At 35.5% G+C, this 24154-nt stretch overlaps 1 protein-coding gene across 1 annotated transcript; it reads left to right on the top strand.

Annotated features, from left to right (window-relative positions):
* Positions 1–6744: 6744 nt before the first annotated feature.
* LOC129302490 (heat shock 70 kDa protein 17) lies at positions 6745–23146 on the top strand. The gene is made up of 15 exons (XM_054941425.1): positions 6745–6878; positions 7028–7829; positions 9507–9739; positions 16855–17014; positions 17785–18030; positions 18148–18284; positions 18408–18747; positions 18847–19008; positions 19477–19551; positions 19634–19734; positions 19836–19905; positions 21535–21591; positions 21685–21746; positions 22251–22323; positions 22434–23146. The coding sequence occupies exons 2-15, from the start codon at positions 7068–7070 to the stop codon at positions 22683–22685; spliced, it is 2730 nt and encodes a 909-aa protein (XP_054797400.1). The 5' UTR covers positions 6745–6878; positions 7028–7067; the 3' UTR covers positions 22686–23146.
* Positions 23147–24154: the final 1008 nt, after the last annotated feature.

The raw sequence follows: 24154 nt of genomic DNA, 5'->3' as shown, positions 1-24154 counted from the left end.
AAAAATTAGACATGTAAAAAGATTAGTTATTTTTATTGTCATGACAGCACCTCCGAACTAACTTTCGGAGTGCACCATTTCATCATCCGACCTCCGATCAGAGCAATTCCAAATCCCACATGTCACTTTTAAATATTACTATTAGCATACCAAATTTTGAAAATATCTAATGAACGGATTAAATTTATTGCATGTTGCAACATTATCAATTATGTTATGACAGCACAGCTCCTTCGGACCAAATTTCAGAGTGCGCCGTTTCTCCGTCCGATATACAATCGACATGATTCTAAAGCCCACACGAATTTTATAAAAGGTTTTACTTGTGACCCAAATTTTAGAGAAATCCAACGGTCGGATTAAGATTTGAAAACCCAGATGCAAAAGTACAGGTTTTTGGTAAAAACCATTTTTAAAATTGTCCAAATCTCATCCTAATGGTCACAAACTTGTGAGAACACTTTGGACACATCAAATAGGACTAAAAACACCTCATAGAATATTTAAATGGTAGAAAAACCCTTTATGCCAAAATTTGACCACTCGAGCGCCATTTCTTAAAATGGACCCTAAACCCCCTAAATGCACAAATCACACAAGAGTGGCCAAAAACTATTCTAAATATCATATACACATATGAATACACACGCTAAATATTTTCACTTGGCTTAGAGATCTCTGTGGGGCCCACGCACCCACTCTCTCTATCTAAGGTATATGTTTGCCCATAATACACCATTTGCAATGCAACCACTTTGCATTTGTTTGTGGAATCACATATATATCAAAATAAATATTTGTTTGTAGTGAAAACTTAGTCTACTAAATAAATCCATCAAAACCACATACCATAGCCAAGTTTCCAAGCCACAAATCTATAAGCAATCAAAAATTCATACACAAGCATATAATCCACACATACTCACGCATATATACATAATCATATCCTACTGACACCCTAATCCTAAATACATTACAATAGATTTGTTCAAAAGAAAGGGGTTGCAATTCTTTATAATTCACAAACAATCCCCAGCTCTGCTTCTTTCCCCGTCCTCCACTAGTTCCTTCGCCTGGACCTAGAATATTGAAAAGAAAAGGGTGAGACAACCAGAGTCTTAGTAACAGAGAAATCTACATTGATTATTATAAAGTAAGCCGTAATCAAATAGATGAATAATAAATTCAACATAGTATATAATTTAGCCATTTAAAATGCATAAATGCATGACGTAGGCTGGTATGGCCTTTCATGACCAACAGAATGTCCCCTGGCACTCTTTAACTCGCAGGTAAACCTTATACCAACTTGTACCTCCATAGGTACAAAACATAATCTAAGGTATGATCTAATCCACTGAACCGCCTATGCCCCTTCAACGTGAATCCTGAGCAGTCAAAGCTAACTCCTTCCCAGAGCCAGCCCGACTTACTCTCCATGTGAGGGCTACCATGGCCTAGGCACTCAACCTCACACTTCATATGTTGGATTTTCTCCCCCACTGAGAGGTGTCAAACACTCAATACAATAACCACTTTAGTGCACTGAGCCCATAATACGTAAGGCAACATTGAGTACTGGCAGTGTGCCATAGAATATTAAAAGTCCACACTTTCTCATTGGTGAACTCCCACCGAGATCATGCCTTTTATTCGTGTCTACTTTTCCCGAGTATTGACCAATTCAACACTCTAAGGTAGTATAACATTTATAAATCTCCCTTAAATGGTTCCTTAGTCTATCTAAGGTACCTTACTTAGTTATACTTCCTTAAGTGCAACTTCTATTCCTTATGATTAAAATACATGTAAACAAATCTCGTTTTCATAAAAATATTGTTGTTAAACAATTAGAAAATATATTTGCACTATGATCAAAGTAGTACCCCATAACCCCTTATAAAACACATTTAATCTTTTAAAATATGTAATGCATGATAACTAGTAATATTTATTCAAAAATAGCTAAAACAAAGTAATAAGAAATATAAATTTCCCTGTCACCTCAACCCTTTGGTATCAAAAGGGTTCCTCTTGTACAAAATAGGGCTCGGCTTGTTCCTTAACTTCCGAACAAATTGCACCAACAATTCTTAGAACATATAAGTGATCCACATCACTTATCATGTCAAATAGTATTAATGAAGACGATAACTCATACCACACAACTTGGGTCTATGAGCCATAATCCATTCTAATGGTCCATATATTAAACCAACCATTCACATAGTATCACTTAACCACCAAAACCATTTATTAGCCATCACTAAGCTAATTTCCAATTTATATAATTTTTAATCAATTGAAAACCTTCACTTAGTGTCACCAACTTTCACCATTAGCCCTTATAATGAAAACCAAACCTTAATTTAAATCTTATTAGGCTCAAATAACAAAATTATAACTAAATCAATAGGCTTAAACCATTGAGGAGAAAAACCCAATCTCTCAGGGTTTAATTTGTGTCTAAAACACCTTTTTTCATCCAATTATCCACATAAAATATTAGATCACTATATAAAAACACAAAACATCCTCCCTAGGATCCAAAGAAACAATAGCTTATAAGAATAAAGCCTTTGGGATCAAAATTCACAAATTTTCTCTTCCAAAAATTGAGAAAAACAAAGAGGAAGGGAAGAGGATAGAAGTAGGAAGTTTACCTATTACGTAGCCGAGCTCGCAATGGCCGCAGAGTCTCCTAGATCCAAGCCTAACTCCCTCTCTTTCTCCTTTCTTCTTCCTCTCTCTCTCTCTCTCACACGTTTCCTTTCTTTTTCTTTTTAGTTTCTGCGTTCTTTTGCTCTTTAAATTGCTGATCTAATGCCTTGGGGAAAATTACAAGAAATGGCCCAATATTTTTTTATTATAGCACAAAAGCTCTAGTCAACTTTGGTAATTTTTTTCATAGTTAAAAATCAAATAAAACCAAACTTTTGCTGAGAAAAATTCAAACTCTGAACTTCCATCAAATTATTCTAAATTTTAATTTACTTATAGTATTTTATTTTATTATTATTTTTTACATAAATTTGAATCTTAAAATTTTTGGGATGTTACACCCATTCTTTCTCTAATTTGGCCGAGGACTCCACTCTAACTGTGAGGAACAAGTGAGTGGAATCGAGCATCTATAGGGGAAGGAAGGTGGTGGAATAATGAACAATATTAGAAAGTGTTTTGGAGTCCAAATTAAGCCATTTACTTAATGTTTTTGTTAAAATTTCTGTCCACTTATTTAATAAATTTAGGCCATAAAATTCTATCTCAATCTGCTCATCTTCATGCCCTTCATGCTCTCTAAATGAGCTTGGGGTCCCCTTTGATTAATTGATAATACATTTCATAAGTAATGTATGAGCAGTACTAAACCAATAAAAGTTGTATAGTTACTTCAAATATTTCTTCCTTTTATATACTAATTTACTATAATGTTTCCAAGTTTTGGTAATTTTTTATAATTACAATTTAAGACACAAAACTTTTGAAAATTACATGTTGACCCCAATTGAGCTTGATATTTTTGGGATAATGTTCACTCTTGTTCATATTTAACTCAGGAAAATTTCTCATAATCTTATAGTATTCATCTATAATTAAGTACCCCTTGCCTTATAATAATTATTATTTAGTCTAGGATAGGCTTTTACTCTTAAATGTTTCTCTTCTCTTTCCTTTTTAGCCTTGATAGTAGTTGGGATATTTAAAAAAGAGTCAAGGATACTCTTTTTATAATAGTTAGCCAAACTTAAGAAGTCTATGTTTATCCTAGGCCATTTTCTTCCTAAAGAATTACCATATACTTTATAGCTCAATAACTTTCTACTTGATCTACTGCGACCATGAGATCTAACTATAATTTTGAGATCTAACTACGATCTCATTGAGCTCTTTTTGAATCTACTTTGATCCTTAGGATCTAACTACAATATGTCTCTAAAAGATTTAGGATAAGGATGAAATTGTCATATAACTATCTTTATTTAATATGGCAACTTTACTAATTATTCTTCAAAACTAATATTAGATATTTCTATTACCCTTTTAGGCCTTATTTATTCTTTTTTGCTTGTCCTAAACACTTCTGAATTTTAACTTACTCATTTCTCAATTATAGGCACTTCCTTGAAATCTCTAAAAATATTACACCTTTGCCTAAGAAGTCTTTAAAATTATGATTTGGTCCTTAAGAACTATCCCATCTTTTTTTCAAGGCATCTTTAGAACTCTTGATTACTTAAGCATAGCAACTTGCTAAATTCAAGCATACTCTTGGGCTTCAAGCTCAAATTTCAAAATGTTATAGTTCTCAACACAATTTTCTAAAAAATAAGTTGTAAATATTGATATTCAAATAGTTATAAATATAAATTTATGTTACAATCTAAGAGTTACATTTGATATTTAAGTACTTATTTATAATTAAAATTTTTAAATTTGCAATTATTTGATATTTCTAACTGATTTTTCAAAAAAACTTGTTGGGGATCTAACTATTATTAATTTAATATTTTAAAATCTAACTATCATTCTCCCTATATTTAATATATCAATGCTATTTCATTTTCTTCTCTGTCATATGAGTCACGCCTCAAATTGATTCTTTTCTCATCACTCATATTTTCATCTTCTAACCAAAATCTCATCCAAATAAGCAAATAATAAAAGAATACCATGAAATAAGATAATTACTTTTTTTAATTTTTTAATTGGGATAGTTACTTTTAATCTATGGACTTTTTTTGACATAAATATTTTTGGAGAACTACATTTTTGACTCCCTACAAAATAATAGAAAGTTTAATTGTCAAAATCCAAACTGAAATTGTTAATAACCTAGGTGAAATTGCTAATATAGGAAACCTAGTTGATAACTTTTATTTATTTTTTATCCAAAAAAAACTTTTATTTAGTTATGCAATAACAATTACATATTATATACCAATAATTTTATCTTTATTATTAATAACTATATTTTTTTATTATGTCAGGTAAGTCTCTAGGCTCTAACCCAAAAGGCTGGCTACCATAAAATTAGTCTTTTTTTCAAACTTGGCTTTATTTGGGCTTGCAAGCTCTTTTTATTTGCATTTCTAAAATTTAATTTTTACATAATAATATTACATGTTTTTTCTCTAAAATAAAAATTATAATATTTAAAAATTTAAAATAAGTAATATAAATTTTAATTTTAAAATATATTCTAAAATCCAGATTTAATTAAAAAATTGAAAAAAATATTTTTTAGGGGTATAAAAAGGGTCTAAATAGGCTATTTGATCTTATTTTTATAGAGTTGAGCTTAGAAACTTAGTTATACTAAAAATTTTTAATTTTTTAAACTCAAACTCTTATAAAAATAGACACAAATGAACAACGCATCAAGTCTAACCTTATTCCTAACTCTAAACATCATAGTAATTATCCCATTTCTTGTTTTTTTTTATTTTGTTATGATTTATTTGTCATTCTTTCCAGTGAGTGTGCCTACATGAAAAACTAGAGTATTCATGACTTTCCATACACCAGCAGATTTAATAACGCCAATATAATAATTTTGGAAAAAAAAATAAACGACAAGAAAAAATTAAAAGTATATTTTTTTGGCCAACAATTAAATGGATAAATTTTAAATCTTATGAACTTTATTATATAATTTAATGAAATATATATTTTATAATCTATATTATCCTTTACATAATTTCTTCTTTTAAATTTATGGAACAATAAATTTATTGTTAATGTTGGTAAACTTATCTCTTTATAATTCAAAAAAGTTACTAGATAATTATTGATTTATGCAACTCTTATTCTATTGTGAGCTAAAGATATTATTTTTATAGTTCTTCTGATAAATAGTAACAATTAAATTCATTACTAACATAATGTGATAGATTAATTAATGGATAAACAATATCTCTTCCAATCTAAACTAAATTCTACATAAAATTGCTATTCATTCACATTTTAATGGGTAAGCATTTGAATTTTTAAAGTTATCATCTAGTCTAGATGCAAGTTTAAGAAGGAAAAAAGAGAGTAAAAAGTCTTTTAACAAAAACAAAAAGGACTTTCTTTTAAATCACTTTATATCATCTAAAATTTAAATCATCGGTTCTATTTTTTTTTCCCTTCTTACATGAGATCGTGATTTATTTTTTAAAATAATTTGTTATTTTTTTATAGTTGGAATCGTGTGTATGGAATTATACAAAAATAATCCTTAGAGATACACTCGATGAGATGAAAAATGCATGATTGTTATTGTTATTATTGGTATATCTGAAACAAATATATCTTCGGTTTAATAGATAAACATTAAATTATATTCACAAAAAATATGTTAAGTATATTATTTATTTAAGGCAAGATCATAAATAGATACTACTGAGTTATCCCAATTTCGGTATCAAGATAAATAAATTGGATAGCATATGAATTCAAAATTAAATTACACAATTTCACGACGTATCACGATATGCCCATGGATCATCGCACATAGACCAGTGGGTCAACAAGTCTTTTGTGACTTTTTTTTTATTTAAATTAAATCAAAATTGTTCTACGCGAAGGATCTATTACAACGTAGGCACAGCAACACAACTCATCTAATTTTTCGCCACGTATTAATTTTGCCACATGGCTTCTTCTCATTGGTCCAATGCTCTCACCCTTCCCCACTCCCATTGTAGCACGTAAGCGCCACTTAATTCAAAGTCATGCACCTTATTTATTTTTACCCTTCACAACTTCACGCCTTACTGGAGATTAGCGGAAAAGCCACGGATTCACTTTTTCCCTCCGAATTTTCTCGGCAACCAAACGCCTAGAGTTTTCTCAGTGATTGTCTTCCTGAGAATGCGATCTGCACAATATTGGTATATATATATATATATATATATATTATTTATCGAGATATGAGAAATATAGAATGAATGAGGATATTTCCATTTATTTCATCGGTATTTAAATTGAATTTTAGTTTCAACTCGGGCTGAATTTTTCTTCTTTTGTTTGTGCTGCACAGAAGAAGCTGGGAGTGTACGAAAATACGATTGCATTCCAGAATGACGTCGTTCCTGGTGAAGCTTGGGATATTTGTCTCTGTTCTTTTGCTTCTGTTTTCTCCGTCGCAATCTGCAGTTTTTAGCGTAGATCTAGGTTCTGAGTGGGTCAAAGTAGCGGTCGTAAACCTGAAACCTGGGCAGAGTCCAATATCGATAGCGATCAATGAGATGTCCAAGCGAAAATCCCCGGCCTTGGTGTCATTTAATTCGGGTGATCGTCTACTAGGCGAAGAAGCAGCCGGTCTGGTGGCTCGGTATCCTCAAAACGTCTATTCCCAGATCAGGGACTTGATTGGCAAACCATATAATTTCTCTAAGAAGTTTTTGGATTCAATGTACTTGCCATGTGAAATCAAGGAAGATTCAAGGGGAACTGCCACTGTCGTAGTCGACTCTAATGGCACAGAGTATTCGGCCGAGGAATTGGTGGCGATGGTTTTGACCTATGCTGCTAATTTAGCTGAGTTCCATTCAAAAATTCCGATCAAAGATGCTGTAATCACGGTACCGCCTTACTTTGGGCAAGCTGAACGAACCGGGTTGCTTCAGGCAGCAGAATTGGCAGGAATTAATGTTCTTTCTTTGATAAACGAGCATTCTGGTGCTGCATTACAGTATGGGATTGATAAGGACTTTTCGAATGAGTCCAGGCATGTTATATTCTATGACATGGGTTCAAGCAGTACCTACGCCGCACTTGTATATTTCTCGGCGTACCCAAGTAAAGAATATGGCAAGAAAGTATCAATTAATCAGTTTCAGGTAAACGTAACTCGAAGTTTGCGTTGCTAATTCAATATCATATGCTATTTATGAACTAGCTTAATTCACACAGTTCTTCTATCTAATCTAAATAATTTATATATGTTTTTTTTTGAAGTTACTTGTAAATAAGTCGTGCCCCCCCCCCCTGAAATCGTTCTAACTAACATGAATTTGTGAAATTGTTCACACAAGTCACTTGTATTTTTAAATTTGAATTGGTAGTCATCTAATAACACGATTTATATATATGGACCGTAGCATTCAAGGATGATTCTGGTATTGACTTGAATATAGGCGTCTTGAGTAAGTAATTAATATTTTCCATGACATACAAATCATGCATCAATATAATGGAAAGTGACAAGAAACAGAAGTTATGAAAGTAGTAGGTTATCATCTCAGAAGTTGTCAAAGTAGTTAGTGTCATTGTGGCATTTATTAATTGAAAGACATTATGAATTGGGGATAGTGGAATAAGTATAAACAGATAAAATATTTCCCTGCTCTTCGGAGCGGTTTCTCATTATCGGCTTTAAAGCAATTATTAAGAGCAAAGAGGCCATAATTCTATAGAAGTGTGCTTTTATGCAGTTCTATGTATTTGGTTGGCGTGAAATACCTGTATTTTCAAGACTATCTTCTTTTCTTGACTTATGTTATTTAATAGGATTATCTTATGGCTTCTCTGCTTCTTTTCCCTTGGTCATTTCAAGAAGCTTTGCTTCTGAAACGCAGAGAGAACAGATAGCTTTATCACATATTTTCATCCTTGTTGCCTCGTTGTTTTCTATTAGCATGTCTATTGTGGAGGATACCATATTGTGCTCTCTAGTTGTACTTCCCTTTTATTTTTGATGACACCAATTCCTTTATCAGGAATATTAAATCAGTTTAGATCAATGTTGTTAAAGAATTAAAGGTGAAAGGCATGCTCGAGGCACAAGGGTAGTAAAACACCTTAGGCACAAAGTGCTAGAAAGGTGCACACTCGATTGAAGCAAGGCACTACCATGTGAAAATGCATAATATATAGACAACACATCATATTTAAAATGCTAATTGTAAATTTTGTTAACCTTCATATAAAATACTCTAAACTTGTGTCATATGAAGGAAACATAGATAAAAGTAGCAATCATTTCATGCATTATGAATAAATACTCTAGGAAATATCAACCAAGCACCAAAGGCGCTCGCCTTTTGCTTGAGAAAGCCACACATGATGCCCAAAGGCGAGTGCTGAGTGAACCCATGGCCTCCTTTCACACAAGAGGCTATGAGGCTGTTCTGCCCCTTGCCTCAGCACCTAAGGTGCAAAGGCACTCGCCTTTAACAACATTGGTTTAGATTCATATATTGTTGTAAGAATTTTAAATACCTTGATACCCAGTTGCTGTGATTGACATATTTAAAATTACAGTAACTAAAACGTCTCAGACATGAAAAGTTAACCTTGGTTTCCTCTATTTATGTTAAACATGAAAATAGAATTATGGAAGACAGTTTACTTTCTATTATTAATACTGGAGTGATCTCCATTTTAAACTCAACTGACTCCCATATTGTTCTTGTCTATGCAACTTAAGAAAATGAAATGACCATGACTGTGTGTGTGTGTGTTATCATGTTTTCCTGTATTTCTTAATGATCCTTGTTACTTCATAATTCATGAAGGTTAAGGATGTCTATTGGAATCCAGAGCTGGGCGGTCAACATATGGAATTGCGATTAGTGGAGTACTTTGCTAATGAATTTAATAAGCAAGTTGGTGATGGATTTGATGTGAGAAAGTATCCCAAGGCTATGGCTAAATTAAAGAAACAGGTTAAACGAACCAAAGAAATTCTTAGTGCAAACACAGCTGCACCAATTTCAGTTGAGTCACTTCATGCAGACACGGATTTCAGGTTGGTGAATTTCATAGTTTCTCCTCAGCTCCTTTCATCTTTCTAATTTCCTTGAAATTCATGTAATAATTCCTGTAAATATCAAAAAAGTTTTGAGCACTATTTCTATTCAAAATATTAAGGTTTTCTATGAAGGCCTGTTAATAGTTTTATTGCAATCTCTTGTACAAACAGAAGCTTTTAGCTTATTCTTTACAAAACGTAAGGAGACCCTACTCTGTAGTTTTACAATGTACCCTAGTACTCTGTATTCCTGATTTTTACATTATGGTTGACACTGTTATGCAAAATGCTCTCTAAAAACTGCATATGAATAATTCTTAGAAGATAATTTCAATTGAGAATATTTTCTTGAGACATTCTTGGTTGAAAATATTTGAATAATGCATCATCCGACAATTTTCTGGTATTTATTTTGTTCATTGATAGAGCTCTGCTCTAAAGTAACTAATAGAACCAAGCTTTCAATGCAAAGAGAAATAAATGAGGGAAATTCTAAAGTTTTTGATATTAATGCATATGAACCGAATCAGTGTTACAAGAGAAACTCACTGATTTTAGCCAAAACCCTATTCCCTATGACTGAAATTACAAACCAAATGGAAGAACACAGCAACAAGAAAAGGTCTCTCACTGGTGTTCGAGAGACCAGCACTCTCCTCACTTCTGTCTAACTTCTCTAAAACATCCTTGAGTGCCAACAAAAATAATACAGCCAAATAAAGCAAGCAAAAAGGTGGCTTCAATATCGAGACTAAATCTAAGCCACCCTATCAAAACATCATGGCATAATCCTTCTTTTCTAGATCCCCAGGATATTAATCCTAACCTAATGGGTATTTCCTTTCTACACCCAACTGCCCCGTTGATCTCCTCTTATAAGTCTGACCATATCTCACGGTCACATCATTTCCCGCCTCTAAGAGTCTCACCTTGTCCTCCAGGGGAAAATCTGAAAATTGGAGAGAAATGGTGTCAGCTATCTCCCATGAATTCTCAAACTCAGGTAAATCTCTCCATTTCACTAAAACCTCTAGCTGGCCTATCATAAGTTTCCGAACCTTGCATATGTCTTGAGGCTGTACTTGTAACTCCAATTCTGCAGAAAGTGCTGGTGGTATAGTAGGAGTGACAATAGCTGAACAAACTGATTTTTTGAGTTGAGAAATGTGAAAGACTGGGTGAATGCGAGCTGTGGAAGGAAGTTCCAGCTTGTATGCGACCTTTCCAATCTGCTCTATGATCTTGAAGGGGCCATAGAAACGAGGGCTGAGTTTCTCATTAAGTCTTTCAGCTAAAGATTTTAGCTTGTGGGGTCTGATTTTGACATAAACTAAATCTCCAATGTCCAGCTGTACCTCTCGCCTATGTTTGTCAGCTTGCTTCTTCAATCTTTCTTGCGCCACAGTGAGGTTTTCCCTTAAAATGGCAATAATGGAATTTCGGGGCTGAATTTGTTCATTGACAGCTTCAATGCCTGACGGTTCCTCATTCAGCTTAAAAAAAGTAGGAGGGTCCCGTCCGTACACCGCCTTAAAGGGTGTCATTCCAGCAGCCCCATGATGAGATGTGTTGTAACAATACTCAGCCCAAGGTAACCATTGTGCCCATTGGGTTGGTTTCTCACTGGTGAAACAACGTAGATAAGTTTCCAAGCTCCTATTCAAGACTTCGGTTTGGCCATCAGATTCCGGGTGGTAAGCAGAGCTAAGACAAAGCTGAGTGCTTGCTTGCTTAAATAATTCCTTCCAAAACTGACTTACAAACACCCTATCTCTATCTGACACAATTGTTTTTGGAAGCCCATGCAATTTAACAATGTCATTAATGAATCTTTCAGCAACTTCTTTTGCTGTAAATGGGTGGGTCAAAGCCAAGAAGTGGGCATATTTTGTCAACCTATCAACAACAACAAGTATGACGTCATGTCTTTTGGATTTTAGAAGTCCTGTAATGAAATCCATGCTAATATCTTCCCAAATTTGTTGAGGAATCGGCAAGGGTTGTAACAGCCTAGCTGGAGTTAATGCTTGATATTTGTTCTTTTGGCACACATCGCACTGTGACACATATTGTTGGATATCTTTTTTCATGCCTTCCCAATATACAATAGTAGAAAGCCTCTTGTAAGTGTGCAAATAACCTGAATGGCCTCCGGTTGGTGAATCATGAAATTCCTTCATGAGCAATTGAATCCTGGTAGACTTCTTTGGTAGCACCAATCGTCCTTTATAGTGTAGACAACCCTTCACAAGGCTGTATCCCTCCAAATTTCCTTGCTTGGTAATGACTTTTTGCAGTCTATCATTTAACTTGGGGTCAGCATGTACTTCTTTCTCCCATTCTTCAAGGTCACCTTGCTGCCATAAAGAAAAACCATGTATCTCCAGATTTTCTTCTTTCCTTGAAAGTGCATCTGCTGCACGATTTTCCTTGCCCGGCTTGTAAGCTATTTCAAACTTGAACCCCATTAATTTAGTGATCCAGTGCTGTTGACTTTCTTCTACAATTCTCTGTTCCAGCAGAAACTTCAAAGCCTTTTGATCTGTCTGGATGACAAATTTCTCCCCCCATAAGTAGTGTCGCCATTTCTTGACCACCATAACAATTGCCATAAGTTCCCTCTCATAAATGGAACATTGTTGAGCGCGGTTAGAGAGCTTTTGGCTGAAATATGCCACTGGACGGCTATTCTGCATCGGTACTGCTCCCATTCCAGACCCAGAAGCGTCTGTTTCCAACTCAAACGGGATGGAAAAATCAGGCATAGCTAGTACTGGAAGAGAAGTCATGGCTGTCTTGAGATTTTGGAAGGCTTCTTCAGCTTTTAGGGTCCATTTAAAGGCATCTTTCTTAAGTAAATCGGTGAGAGGACTAGCAATTTTTCCATAATTCTTGACAAATCTTCTATAATACCCTGTCAACCCTAGGAACCCTCTTAAGGATTTCACATTCTTGGGTTTAGGCCACTGCACCATACTCTCAATTTTGCTGGGATCCGCTTGCACTCCCTCCTTGGAAATGATATGCCCAAGATATTCAATTTTTGGTTGGGCAAAAGTGCACTTCTTAAGGTTGATCACTAGCTGGTTCTCTTTCAGGATAGACAAAACAGCTTTCAAATGTTTCAAGTGAGATGTTAAATCATGGCTATAAATAAGTATGTCATCAAAAAATACAAGCACAAATTTCCGAAGATGCTCTCGGAATATCTCATTCATTAAAGATTGGAATGTGGAAGGAGCATTGGTTAAACCAAAGGGCATTACCTTGAATTCATAATGTCCCTCGTGGGTTCTAAATGCTGTTTTATGTTCATCTCCAACCATGATTCTGATCTGATGGTATCCGGCCTTCAAATCCAGCTTGGTGAAGATGGCGGCTCCTTTTAACTCATCCAACAACTCATCTATAGCTAGTATGGGAAACTTGTCAGGCACCGTGATTTTGTTCAAGGCTCTATAGTCCACACAGAATCTCCAGCTTCCATCTTTTTTCTTAACCAACAAAATTGGACTTGAATAAGGACTTTGACTGGGCTGGATGATACCTGCTCTCAACATATCTTTCACCATCTTCTCAATTTGATTTTTGTGAACATGAGGGTACCGATACGGCCGTATGTTAGGAGGTTGTTATCTTGGTTTGGTTGCTATTGCATGATCATGAGAATGAGTTGGTGGTAACCCTTCAAAAGGTCGACAAACTATAGAGAATTGGTCCAGGAGGTTCTGAATTTTAGGTGTCAATTGTTTAGTTTCAGCTGTTGTTTCTTCAATATTCATCCCATTATATTTGATCATGTACCCCACCCTTCTCTTCGGGACGGATCAAATAAATGACTTAAGGGAAACCAAGGCCTTGGTTAAAGCAGGATCACCTTGTAAACACACCTTATTTCCTTTGTTACCAATCTTCATGGTCAGTTGCCCCCAGTTAACCTTTACTTCTCCTAAAGATTTTAACCATTCAACTCCTAGTACAGCATCCATGCCACTGAGTGGAAAGGGGTAGAAAGTTTGAATAATGTCCAGGCCTTGTACCTGTAACTTGAGGTCATTACAGCATTGCTTCCCTTTAATACTAAACCCATCCCCAACAGTGATAGAGTAGACGGCAATGTCCTCCACTGGAATTTTTATTTTGGTGACTAATTCCTCAGCTATGAAGTTGTGGGTAGCCCCACTATCAATCAAAATCACAATCTCGGCTTCCTATAGTCTCCCACGTACTTCATAGTGTGATTTCCTCCAAACCCAACTATGGAGTTTAGTGATAACTCCATTCGAGTTTCATCTTCTTCGGCTTCTTCACTATCTTCAATGCACATTGGTTCATGGCCTTCGGTTCCCTTCTCGGACTCTAGCTCCAGCAACATCACTTGCAGATTTTTATTTTTGCAGATGTGATTAGGTCCGAATTTATCTGCACATTTGAAACACAAATCGAGCTCTCGCCGACGAGTTAATTCTGCGTCTGACAGTCGCTGGGTTCGTCCCCCTGGACTCGACGACGCTGTTCCTGTCGTGTTGCTCGCCACTTTTGAGTCTGCCGTTTTTGTCTCAGCCCGTTTCTGGAGTCCCGAGTGTATTGAAGAGGTGTGCATGCTTTTACTGGGCTTAGCTACATGAGTGATCCGTGTGAAAGGAGTTTGGGCTGATTCATTTTTAAGCCCACTTTGAAAACGCTGGCCTCACAGAAACTGAGTCTTTGGCCTTCTCTATTACCTAATTCCTCTCATCCACCCTAATAGACATCTCCATAATTTCTCTAAGGGTACTGGCGGCTGTGAGCTTTAATTCAGCCCTTATCTTTGGTTTTAGTCCTACACAAAATGCCCCAACCACACACGGTTCTGATGCGTCTCCTACCATAGCTGATACGCGTTCGAACTCCTCCACATACTCGTGCACAGAACGCTCCTGTTTGACTGCAAACATCATCTCATATTCATCCCCAAGCTGTGAGGGATGGAATCGATGCAGAAGTTCTTGCTTGAACTCTGACCATTCTCGGATAGGTGCTCGAGTTTCCACCCATTGATACCAGTTAAGAGCTTTACCTTCGAGGCACACGATGGCTGCTTCCAGTCTCTCCATTTCAGCCACAGCATTGATTTGAAAATACCTTTCCACTCTGAAAAGCCGCCCGATAGGGTCATCTCCATCAAATATTGGTAACTCCAGCTTCCTGTACTTCCCTACTTCTTTTTCATGATCTCCGGTGCTTCCTGTAGTCTCTTCATGGCTGGGTTGATCTTGTTCAGGAGGTTGGTCTGCACTTTTTTGTTTCTCTGCTATTTGCTCTAATTTATCTTGCATCGTCTGCATCATCTCCTTCATCATGGTCATTTCTTTCGATAGTCCTCCAACAGATTCTTTTAACTCTTGTACCTCGGGATTGGAGTACTGCACTCTTTTGGCCATCTCTCTTGTGCTTATTAGAGGGTCCGAGGATTGCATGGCTCTGATATCAATTGATAGAGCTCTGCTCTAAAGTAACTAATAGAACTAAGCTTTCAATGCAAAGAGAAATAAATGAGGGAAATTCTAAAGTTTTTGATATTAATGCATATGAACCGAATCAGTGTTACAAGAGAAACTCACTGATTTTAGCCAAAACCCTATTCCCTATGACTGAAATTACAAACCAAATGGAAGAACACAGCAACAAGAAAAGGTCTCTCACTGGTGTTCGAGAGACCAGCACTCTTCTCACTTCTGTCTAACTTCTCTAAAACATCCTTGAGTGCCAACAAAAATAATACAGCCAAATAAAGCAAGCAAAAAGGTGGCTTCAATATCGAGACTAAATCTAAGCCACCCTATCAAAACATCATGGCATAATCCTTTTTTTCTAGATCCCCAGGATATTAATCCTAACCCAATGGGTATTTCCTTTCTACACCCAACTGCTCCCTTGATCTCCTCTTATAAGTCTGACCATATCTAACGGTCACATCATTCATCAAGGAGACTGTATTGTGTTTGGTAAGAGACATTTGGATTGCCCTGAAAATTAGTTTTTTCTGAATGCAACACCATAAAACGAAAAGTTTTCATGCAACGAAAGGTGGAACATTTAACACACAAAATTAAGAAAAATATCGTCTAATATATTTGTTTCTTGCTAGAAGAGTAGAATGCTCTTTCTTTGGTTTACTAGGTGATGAATATCGCATACGCTTTGATATTATGGTGTAGTGGTGGATAAATTTCCTTAGGTGTTAATATCTTGGGTTTATTTTATATGACATGTAATGCCTGATTTTGCAAATCTGTTGAAAGTGGTTCTTGGGATCGTGTCTTAAAACTTGGGTATAGCTCTTTGCATTTTGAAGTGTAGGTTTGGCTCAACTCATTCTGTAAGGATGGTAGTACAAAACTTTTGTCTGTCTTACTATACCCTCTTAGCTAGCTCCTTTTATATATAAATTAGCACTACCATTTCAGTAAAATTGCTGACATGCTATCTCCTCGGCTTCCCATTATAAGTTATTTTGCCTCTTACTCTTCTAATTTTTCTACACTAAGATTTATAACTTTCCTCTCCTGACTATGGTGGCCTGAGATTCCTGAAAAGGAAACTTTTAGGACCAATCATTAAGTTTAGCAACAGAAAAAACTGAAGTTTAATTGAACTTATACAGGTGATGTTGGAAAAAGAAATGTGTAAAATATGTAAAATACTATTAAAAAAAAAGGGCTTTCCTAATAGCTCAAGGTTGAATTTTCTCGGAGGTAATTTATAAATTTTGGCAATGTTGAAGTTATGTATAATTCAGGGAGCATGCCTTGTGTTTTTATGAACATGCCCTGAGTGAGAATGCTGCATGTCATATATTTTCTTGTCAAATGTTTGAGCAAAGCTATAGGATTTCCCATCATGGAAGATTTACAAATTACAAATAAGCAGTAATAAATAAGAAAATCACAGAACACTCGTGATGACTGATGTGTGAAATTTTTTCACATGGTTATGACACACGTTAGTCAAAATGCAACCAATAACAATTGATGAGGGATTTAAACATTTGGTTGATGATTAATTTATAATATACGTAAGTTTAAATGTTTATCAGTATTTTTGTTCATCAAAGTCTTGTTGCCTTCCAGGAGTACTATTACACGTGAGAAGTTTGAAGAGCTCTGTGAGGATATCTGGGAAAAATCTCTTTTGCCCGTGAAAGTGTTGCTTGAGAATTCAGGGTTGGCGGCTGACCAAATATATGCGGTGGAGTTGCTAGGAGGTGCAACCAGAGTTCCTAAACTCCAGGTTTGAATTTCATTCCTTTCCATTACTTATTTTGGTAATTGTTGTGTGAGAGGGAATTATTCTTACTAGCTTGTCCATTAATTTAGCTAGCAGTTGCTAACTAGGCAAACTGTTTGGGTCCTATACTTACCTAGTCAGCAACTGCTTAGTAACTTCTTTGACTAATTAGTCATAATTATTCCCTCACATGTAACATTGGTACATATTTAGGCAAGGGTGGGATTACTTTGATATATAAGCCAAACTCTTGAGCTCTCCGCATTAGCATATCATCTAGACACAATAAGTTTTCCATATGATATGACTTTGAATACAGAAGTTAATCTATGAGCCATAACTCCATGCAGAAATTTAATTTGTTAGTTGTTACTGTTTAATGTGCTAGAGCCTAGAGTGCTGGATACTATTTTGGTTGAATTAATTTGAACTATTAACTTGTCATTGGTGCCTTCAAGAGGTGGCTGCTAAGTATTTTCCAGAAAAAGCAAATGAAAGAGCACAGCTCTTTTGTTAGCAAGATTGTATGCAGAAATAGGTGTTAATGAAAATGACTATGTTTATATGTCAACCACCTCCCTCACATAGTTCAAAAGATATAATTGTTGCATAACTATTGTTACTAGAAACCGCAGTAATGTTTTTTTTCTTTTAATCTGGCTCAGATGTTTCAAAATTTCTTGTTGTATGCAGCATTGGCAGTTCACTTTTACTGGCGGTGTTTTGGTAATGAGCCCAAAATATTCCATTATCTTCTATTCCTTCTATTTCAGGCTAAGCTTCAAGAGTTCCTTGGGAGGAAAGAACTTGACAGACATCTTGATGCGGATGAAGCTATAGTTCTAGGCGCATCACTGTATGCTGCAAATTTAAGTGATGGAATTAAATTGAACCGGAAGCTGGGAATGGTTGATGGTTCAATGTATGGATTTGTGGTTGAGCTGAATGGTCCTGATCTCTTGAAAGATGAAAGCACTAGGCAGTTGCTTGTACCACGAATGAAGAAGGTCCCAAGCAAGGTAAATCAAAGAGGATTAAATTTATATTTCATGTGACAGCATGATACAGAGTTGACAAAGTGATTAGTCGCTCTCCAACTCAGTTAATAATCCGTAGTTACAATTTCTGCTCAACAGATGTTCAGATCAATTATCCATAACAAAGATTTTGAGGTTTCACTAGCATATGAGAGTGAAAATCTTTTGCCACCTGGCATTACCTCTGCTGAAGTTGCTCAATATCAAGTATCTGGTTTGACAGCTGCAACTGAGAAGTAAGGATAAACATCTTTCGTGAATTATGGACATAATTGCTGATTTAAGCTTCTTACTAGAATAACTTTCAAACCTCAGATGGTTTGATAGTCTTCTGCATCTGCTTTTCACTAATTTTGTAGGTACTCATCTCGGAATTTGTCCTCTCCCATAAAAGCAAATCTGCATTTCTCTCTTAGTAGAAGTGGAATCCTTTCTTTGGATCGGGCAGATGCTGTTATTGAAATAACAGAGTGGGTGGAAGTTCTTAGAAAGAATCTGACCATAGAGAATGCTACTTCTGATTCTTCAAACTTGACATTGGAAACTGGTGGGAGGAATAGTTCTGAGGAAAATGGTGAAAACTTGCAAACTGATGGAGGGATTAGTAAGACGTTGAATGCTAGTACAGAGGAGCAAACTGCTGCAGATTCTGGTATAGAGAGAAAGCTGAAGAAGCGAACCTTTAGGGTGCCATTGAAGGTGCAGCCTAGCTGACAAACAGCTTTTAATTTAAAAATGCTATATGGAACCTCTTAGCATGTGTACCCCTTGCTTAAATTTCCAATTTTTTTTCCCTAGATTGATTCAAAGCTGATGGGACCTGGAATGCCTCTGTCAAAAGAGTTTATAGCTGAAGCTAAGGACAAATTAGAGGCATTGGACCACAAAGATGCAGAGAGAAGAAGAACAGCAGAATTAAAGAACAACTTAGAAGGATATATATACACAACTAAGGAAAAGGTTGGTAGATAACAATATGCTCATGATTTCCTTTTTCTTAATATATTTGTTTTCAGTGATACAAGGGGTTTCTAAAATTTTATTTTGTATGATAGTTCATGTTCTCTTTTGTTTGAGATTTCCATTATCGTTTTAACTTCAACCAAAGGCTCACTTACTATGTTATTTAGTTTTCTGCAGTGAGTATCCAAAGGTCCCCTTTGGAAAGAAAAACATTCATTGAAGGAAAAATATGAATTTACAACAATGAGGCATGACCAAGCCTCAGAACTCTTTCTAACTTAAATTACTGTTGTTCCTTCTGTTGACTTTTGTTTAATATCTTATCCTTGCACTTTGTCATCATCAATTTGAGGCAGAACTCTTTCTATAACTCTAATTTTATTAACCTTTTTGAAGTTTGTTAAAAATAAAACTATCTAGCTATACATATAAAACTTCTAATGCTGTTATTCCTCATTGTACCAGATTGAAACTTTGGAGGATTGTGCAAAGGTTTCTACTAATGATGAACGCCAATCATTTGTTGAGAAGCTTGATCAGGTTCCACTTTTCTCCCTGGACAATTCTTTATTTATTTTTTCTGGTTTGAGATTGTTGACTTAAGTTTCTTGGAATGTGTCAGGTGCAAGATTGGTTGTATATGGATGGAGAAGATGCGAATGCCACAGAGTTTCAAGAGCGTCTGGATATGTTAAAAGCAGTTGGTGATCCGATTTTCTTCAGGTATGTTGTTTTCTTAGTAAGGTGCTAGATTTGTTGATTTTCGCTTACTATGCCTTTATAGCATGTTGAAATTTGTCTGAACCAATTAAAATCCTTTGCAGATTGAAGGAGCTTACATCTCGACCAGCAGCAGTTGATCATGCTCATAAATACCTTAAAGAACTGCAACAGGTACCTTTACCAGGCTTCTAGTGTAATGTGATGATTAGAAGTTATCTTTGTTTTCTCTAGGAATTGTTTGATATGTGATAGTATCTGGTTTGCTTTGAAAATATATAATGACTAAAATTAATGTTTCTATGTACTAGAGTGATCAATAATCTATAATCATTTGTGTCCTTGTGTGTAGCACATCCTTTTCCCTTTAAAATAAAGGTAGGTTCTGGTTATGTGACAAGCCTCATTGTGCTAGTGTGGTGTGACTTGAACAATGAAAATAAAAGAATCTTGAATCATCGAGCTTGCTCTTCATAAAATACTTCCCAAAGAGCCTGCAAGAATGGTAATGAACAAATCAAAGGACACATATTCATGGAAAAGGGGTAGAGTCGATAATTCGAGCAAGGCAGGCTTATTCTAGTCGAGCTCAATTCGGGCCGGGCTTATTCAAATTGGGCTTGAAGTATCCTACTCTCTTAAAAATGCCATATAACCAAGTATGGCCATAACTTTTTTTAGTCGGGTTTGGGTTTGACTAAAATTACCAACTCTATATACATATAGAGCTGAAAATTCTAGTAGTTGGGCTTATTCGAGCTAAGCGCAATTCGAGTTAGATTTAAAATATCATACCCTATTAAAAAAGCCCCATAATCAAGCCCAACCTTAATTTATTTGAGGGCGGGTTTGGGCTAGCTCGAATTACAAACTCTAAAAATGGGGTAAAAGATTGCAGCACAATGAAACATTGCCATATACCATTATCTAATTTAAATGGCAACATTTTTCTTCTTTTTCTATTATTTATCAAGTTTTCATTATGTTGGCACTCTGGCGCGGATCTGCCCACTTCCAGATTTAAGTCAATATATGTGATCCTTTTTAAAGTGTATAAATTATATTATTTCTGTGTTTCTTATTTGAGCCTATTGAATGCCTTAAAATAGACCTTTAGTTTATTGGCGTGGTTTTCGAAACTGGACAGATCTTCAATGTACCGAAGTTATCAAGTTCTTACTAGATTATTGGTTCAACCATTGAGTCACCAATTAAACCATTTGAGCAGGGTCATATTTAGAACAATATAAAATATTGTTTTTGATATGTAAACAATATAAAATAAAAAAATCATATATTTTATTTAAAATGCAAGCATTTCAATGAATAGATCTGCATAAAATATAAAATTTATAAAAAGCCACATTATTTATAAACCATGAATTGTTGAACTCACCTCAAACTCTACAATCACAGGCTCGGAATCTAGTTCTCCTTAAAGGACTCTATGTTATTTAATTAATAGATGGAAAAGTAAATATTATATTTGACATAGACATGTAGTCTTCTTTTGTATTATTAATTTATAAGTATTTAAAAACAATGTTTATATTAAGAAACCTGATTAAGAAAACGTTGATAAAAGTATTCTTTAAACCCCACATTGGAATGCATGTTGAAAAAATGATGATAATTTGCCAGTGGACTGTCCTAGTATGAGGGTCCCACATTAATCTATGGCATCTCAATCAGCCGTTAGTAGATGGAGATAGTAGTCTCAAACCTTTTTACTTGAAAGTCAGGCCGTTGGCTTCCACGATATGTTGTATTGTAATATAATTAATTGTTTTCTGCCACATGCAGATTGTAGAAGGGTGGAAGAAAAACAAGTCTTGGCTTCCAACAGAAGAAATAGATGGGGTATTTGATTTGTATTGGTTGTGCTTATTGGTTTCGTGAACTTGAGCATATGAATGCGGTGCTTACATTAAATTAATATTTTTTATCTGGTAGGTTGTCAGAGATGCTGAGAAGTTAAAGAATTGGTTGGATGAGAAGGAGGCTGAGCAGGCTAAGTGAGTTCCTGTTATTGTTTTCATGTTGTTTTGTTATAAACTTATTATTTGTTTTTTCCTTGATAATTTGTGCATTGAGTATGAAATAATATGTATGTATGTATGTATGTATGTATGTATGTATATTAATTCAAACATGAAAATTCCAGACATGCTTTGAATGCGAGATATTCTTAACTAACACTCGTTTGTATCATCATGATTAAATCATATATCGCATGGCTAATTTCAAACCTTGCACCTTCCCTTCTCTTTTATTTGAGGTAAAAAGAGGTAAAAAGACCGAGTGGACTTGCCTAGTTCAGGCATACATTTTACTTTGAGTTCAAGTAACCATATTTACTGTGTCCGTCTGAACATTTTCGAAGATTTGAATTTATGTAGCTCTTTTAAAGCACTTATTTATCGTTTTAGAGTCTGAACCTGCTGAGGAAGTTTCAATTTTCTTACGTTAGCTTTGGTTTATCCAGTCATTAATTTCCAATTCTGTAATTCCTTTGTTAGGACTTCTGCATTTAGCAAGCCAGTATTCACTTCCGATGAAGTATATCTGAAGGTATTTGACCTGCAAAGCAAGGTATTGTCTCTTACCTTTCATGATTAAGATGGAATATGGTATTAGCATGTGATTGAAGGTCCTCGGAAGATTAGTACAACTTTGGTTGAATTTTCTCTGTACCTTTACAGGTTGCCAGGATCAATAGAATCCCCAAACCCAAACCTAGAATCCAGAAACCCCCAAAGAATGAAACTGAGAGCAGGAACAACACTGACACTGCAAACAACACGTCAACAGATGGTGCTCCCCAAAGCGATCAACCAGAAATTGAGAACCCAGAAGCCCATCATGCTCCTCAAAGCGATCAATCAGGGGATGACACGGAAGGCACAAGAAAGGAATTGGTTGATGAGGAACCCCAAGGTCATGATGAATTATGATTGAGGCTCATTTTTCCTGGCAATGCATGTAGACCTATATCCAATCATCTACATGCAAAATTTGAAGTATAGACTGGCAATGATAAAACAAAAGGGAAGATGCGGCAATATCAGTTTTCGGTGTGCCTGCTGCCATGGAGTTTTGGCAAATATTGTGCCGCTGGATGATTTTGCTTATCATTTTTGGGCTTAGTTCTAGGAATTGGTCCCTCTGGTGGAATTTTACGGCCATTTGAAGGGGTTATATTTGGTGAACTGCTTTAGGTGATATATAGGGAATACTAATTATCTTTGCACATGACATGCAATGTGAGAAATTTTGCTAGAGCCATCAGCTTCCCTAATAGCTTGAAAGTAATTATGTTCTATTATACTTAACTAGAATTTTTACTCCATTGTACGTTATAGATTTCTAATCTTACCACTAAATGTGATGATTTTGTCTTGGACCATGCTTAAAATTGGGAAGACAAATTATGCTACCCTTTAAATAAACCTGCACATTTTCAAGGAAGTTACAAATAAATCGTTAAGTTGATGCTATTACCCTTGTTAAGAATGGCGGAGCATGATGGAATATCTCTTATTTGTGTGATTTATTTTCACTGATTTATCAAAGTAGGTTTTAAAACTGTCACAAATTAGCTGCATAAACTTTGGTCTTTTTCGAGCACAAATTAAAAAAGGGGGGGGGGGAACAAAAATGTCTGGGAATTTTTCCTCCAAAAATGCCTAGTATTTTAAATTTTTTTTAATAGTAATGGCACTTTCAAACTTTCAAAAATAGTAAGCCATTAGTCTGATCATGTGTTGACTGTTAAATTGAAAGTTTAATCAGATCAATGTCTATCTGGACTAACATGTGAACTATTCATGTAGAATGACTTATTTATATTGTTTCTATCATTTATTTATTTCTGAAATCATTTATTTGTTTCTAAAATGTATTTACTCTTGATTAAATACCTCACCAACCCTCAACATCTCCATTGAAAAAGTTCTTGAGCAATATGAGGGCTAGGCGAAGGGAAGTTGAGGGAAGCCATGGTTGAGTCAATGTCGTTCGCAAGCATGGATTCTCAAAGGAGTCTTGCTATGCTTAGGAGATGTCAAGAGGTTCGGTGTGATAGTCTGACTAGGTATTGTCACTGTGATGTGGTGGCTCAGCAATGGATGTCTTGAAGCGAGGAAAATCCAAAGAAAATGTTTATGGGTGCCCAAACTATCAACAGGTTTGGGTGTTGTTCTATATTCTCCTTTGGACCCTCTTCTTCTTCTTATTGAAATGGGTTGGCCGTGACTGTGTATAGGGAGGATGTGGGTTTTTGGTCTTGCACAATGTTGAGATGAGGGAGAGGGCGAAGGAAGTCATTAATGAGTTGTTTTGTCTTGTGGATTATTTGTCTGATGAGCATAGCGGAAGTGCAAGGCATGAAGGAATCAAATACACTAATGCTAAGGGTGATGCT

Source organism: Prosopis cineraria, unplaced genomic scaffold (assembly GCF_029017545.1).
Source record: "Prosopis cineraria cultivar Desert tree isolate PC_DT_omini unplaced genomic scaffold, ASM2901754v1 PC2, whole genome shotgun sequence".
Classification (NCBI taxonomy): Eukaryota; Viridiplantae; Streptophyta; class Magnoliopsida; order Fabales; family Fabaceae; genus Prosopis; species Prosopis cineraria.
Note: the sequence above shows the minus strand (reverse complement) of the source record. Positions and strands in the feature narration are given on the sequence as shown.

Excerpts from the sequence above, each read along its gene's own strand:
- LOC129302490 (XM_054941425.1), top strand. The coding sequence starts at position 7,068 with ATGACGTCGTTCCTGGTGAAGCTTGGGATATTTGTCTCTGTTCTTTTG. Across the intron at positions 17,015-17,784 it reads CCAGAGTTCCTAAACTCCAG|GCTAAGCTTCAAGAGTTCCT; the intron begins GTTTGAATTTCA and ends CTTCTATTTCAG. Across the intron at positions 19,552-19,633 it reads TTGTTGAGAAGCTTGATCAG|GTGCAAGATTGGTTGTATAT; the intron begins GTTCCACTTTTC and ends GGAATGTGTCAG.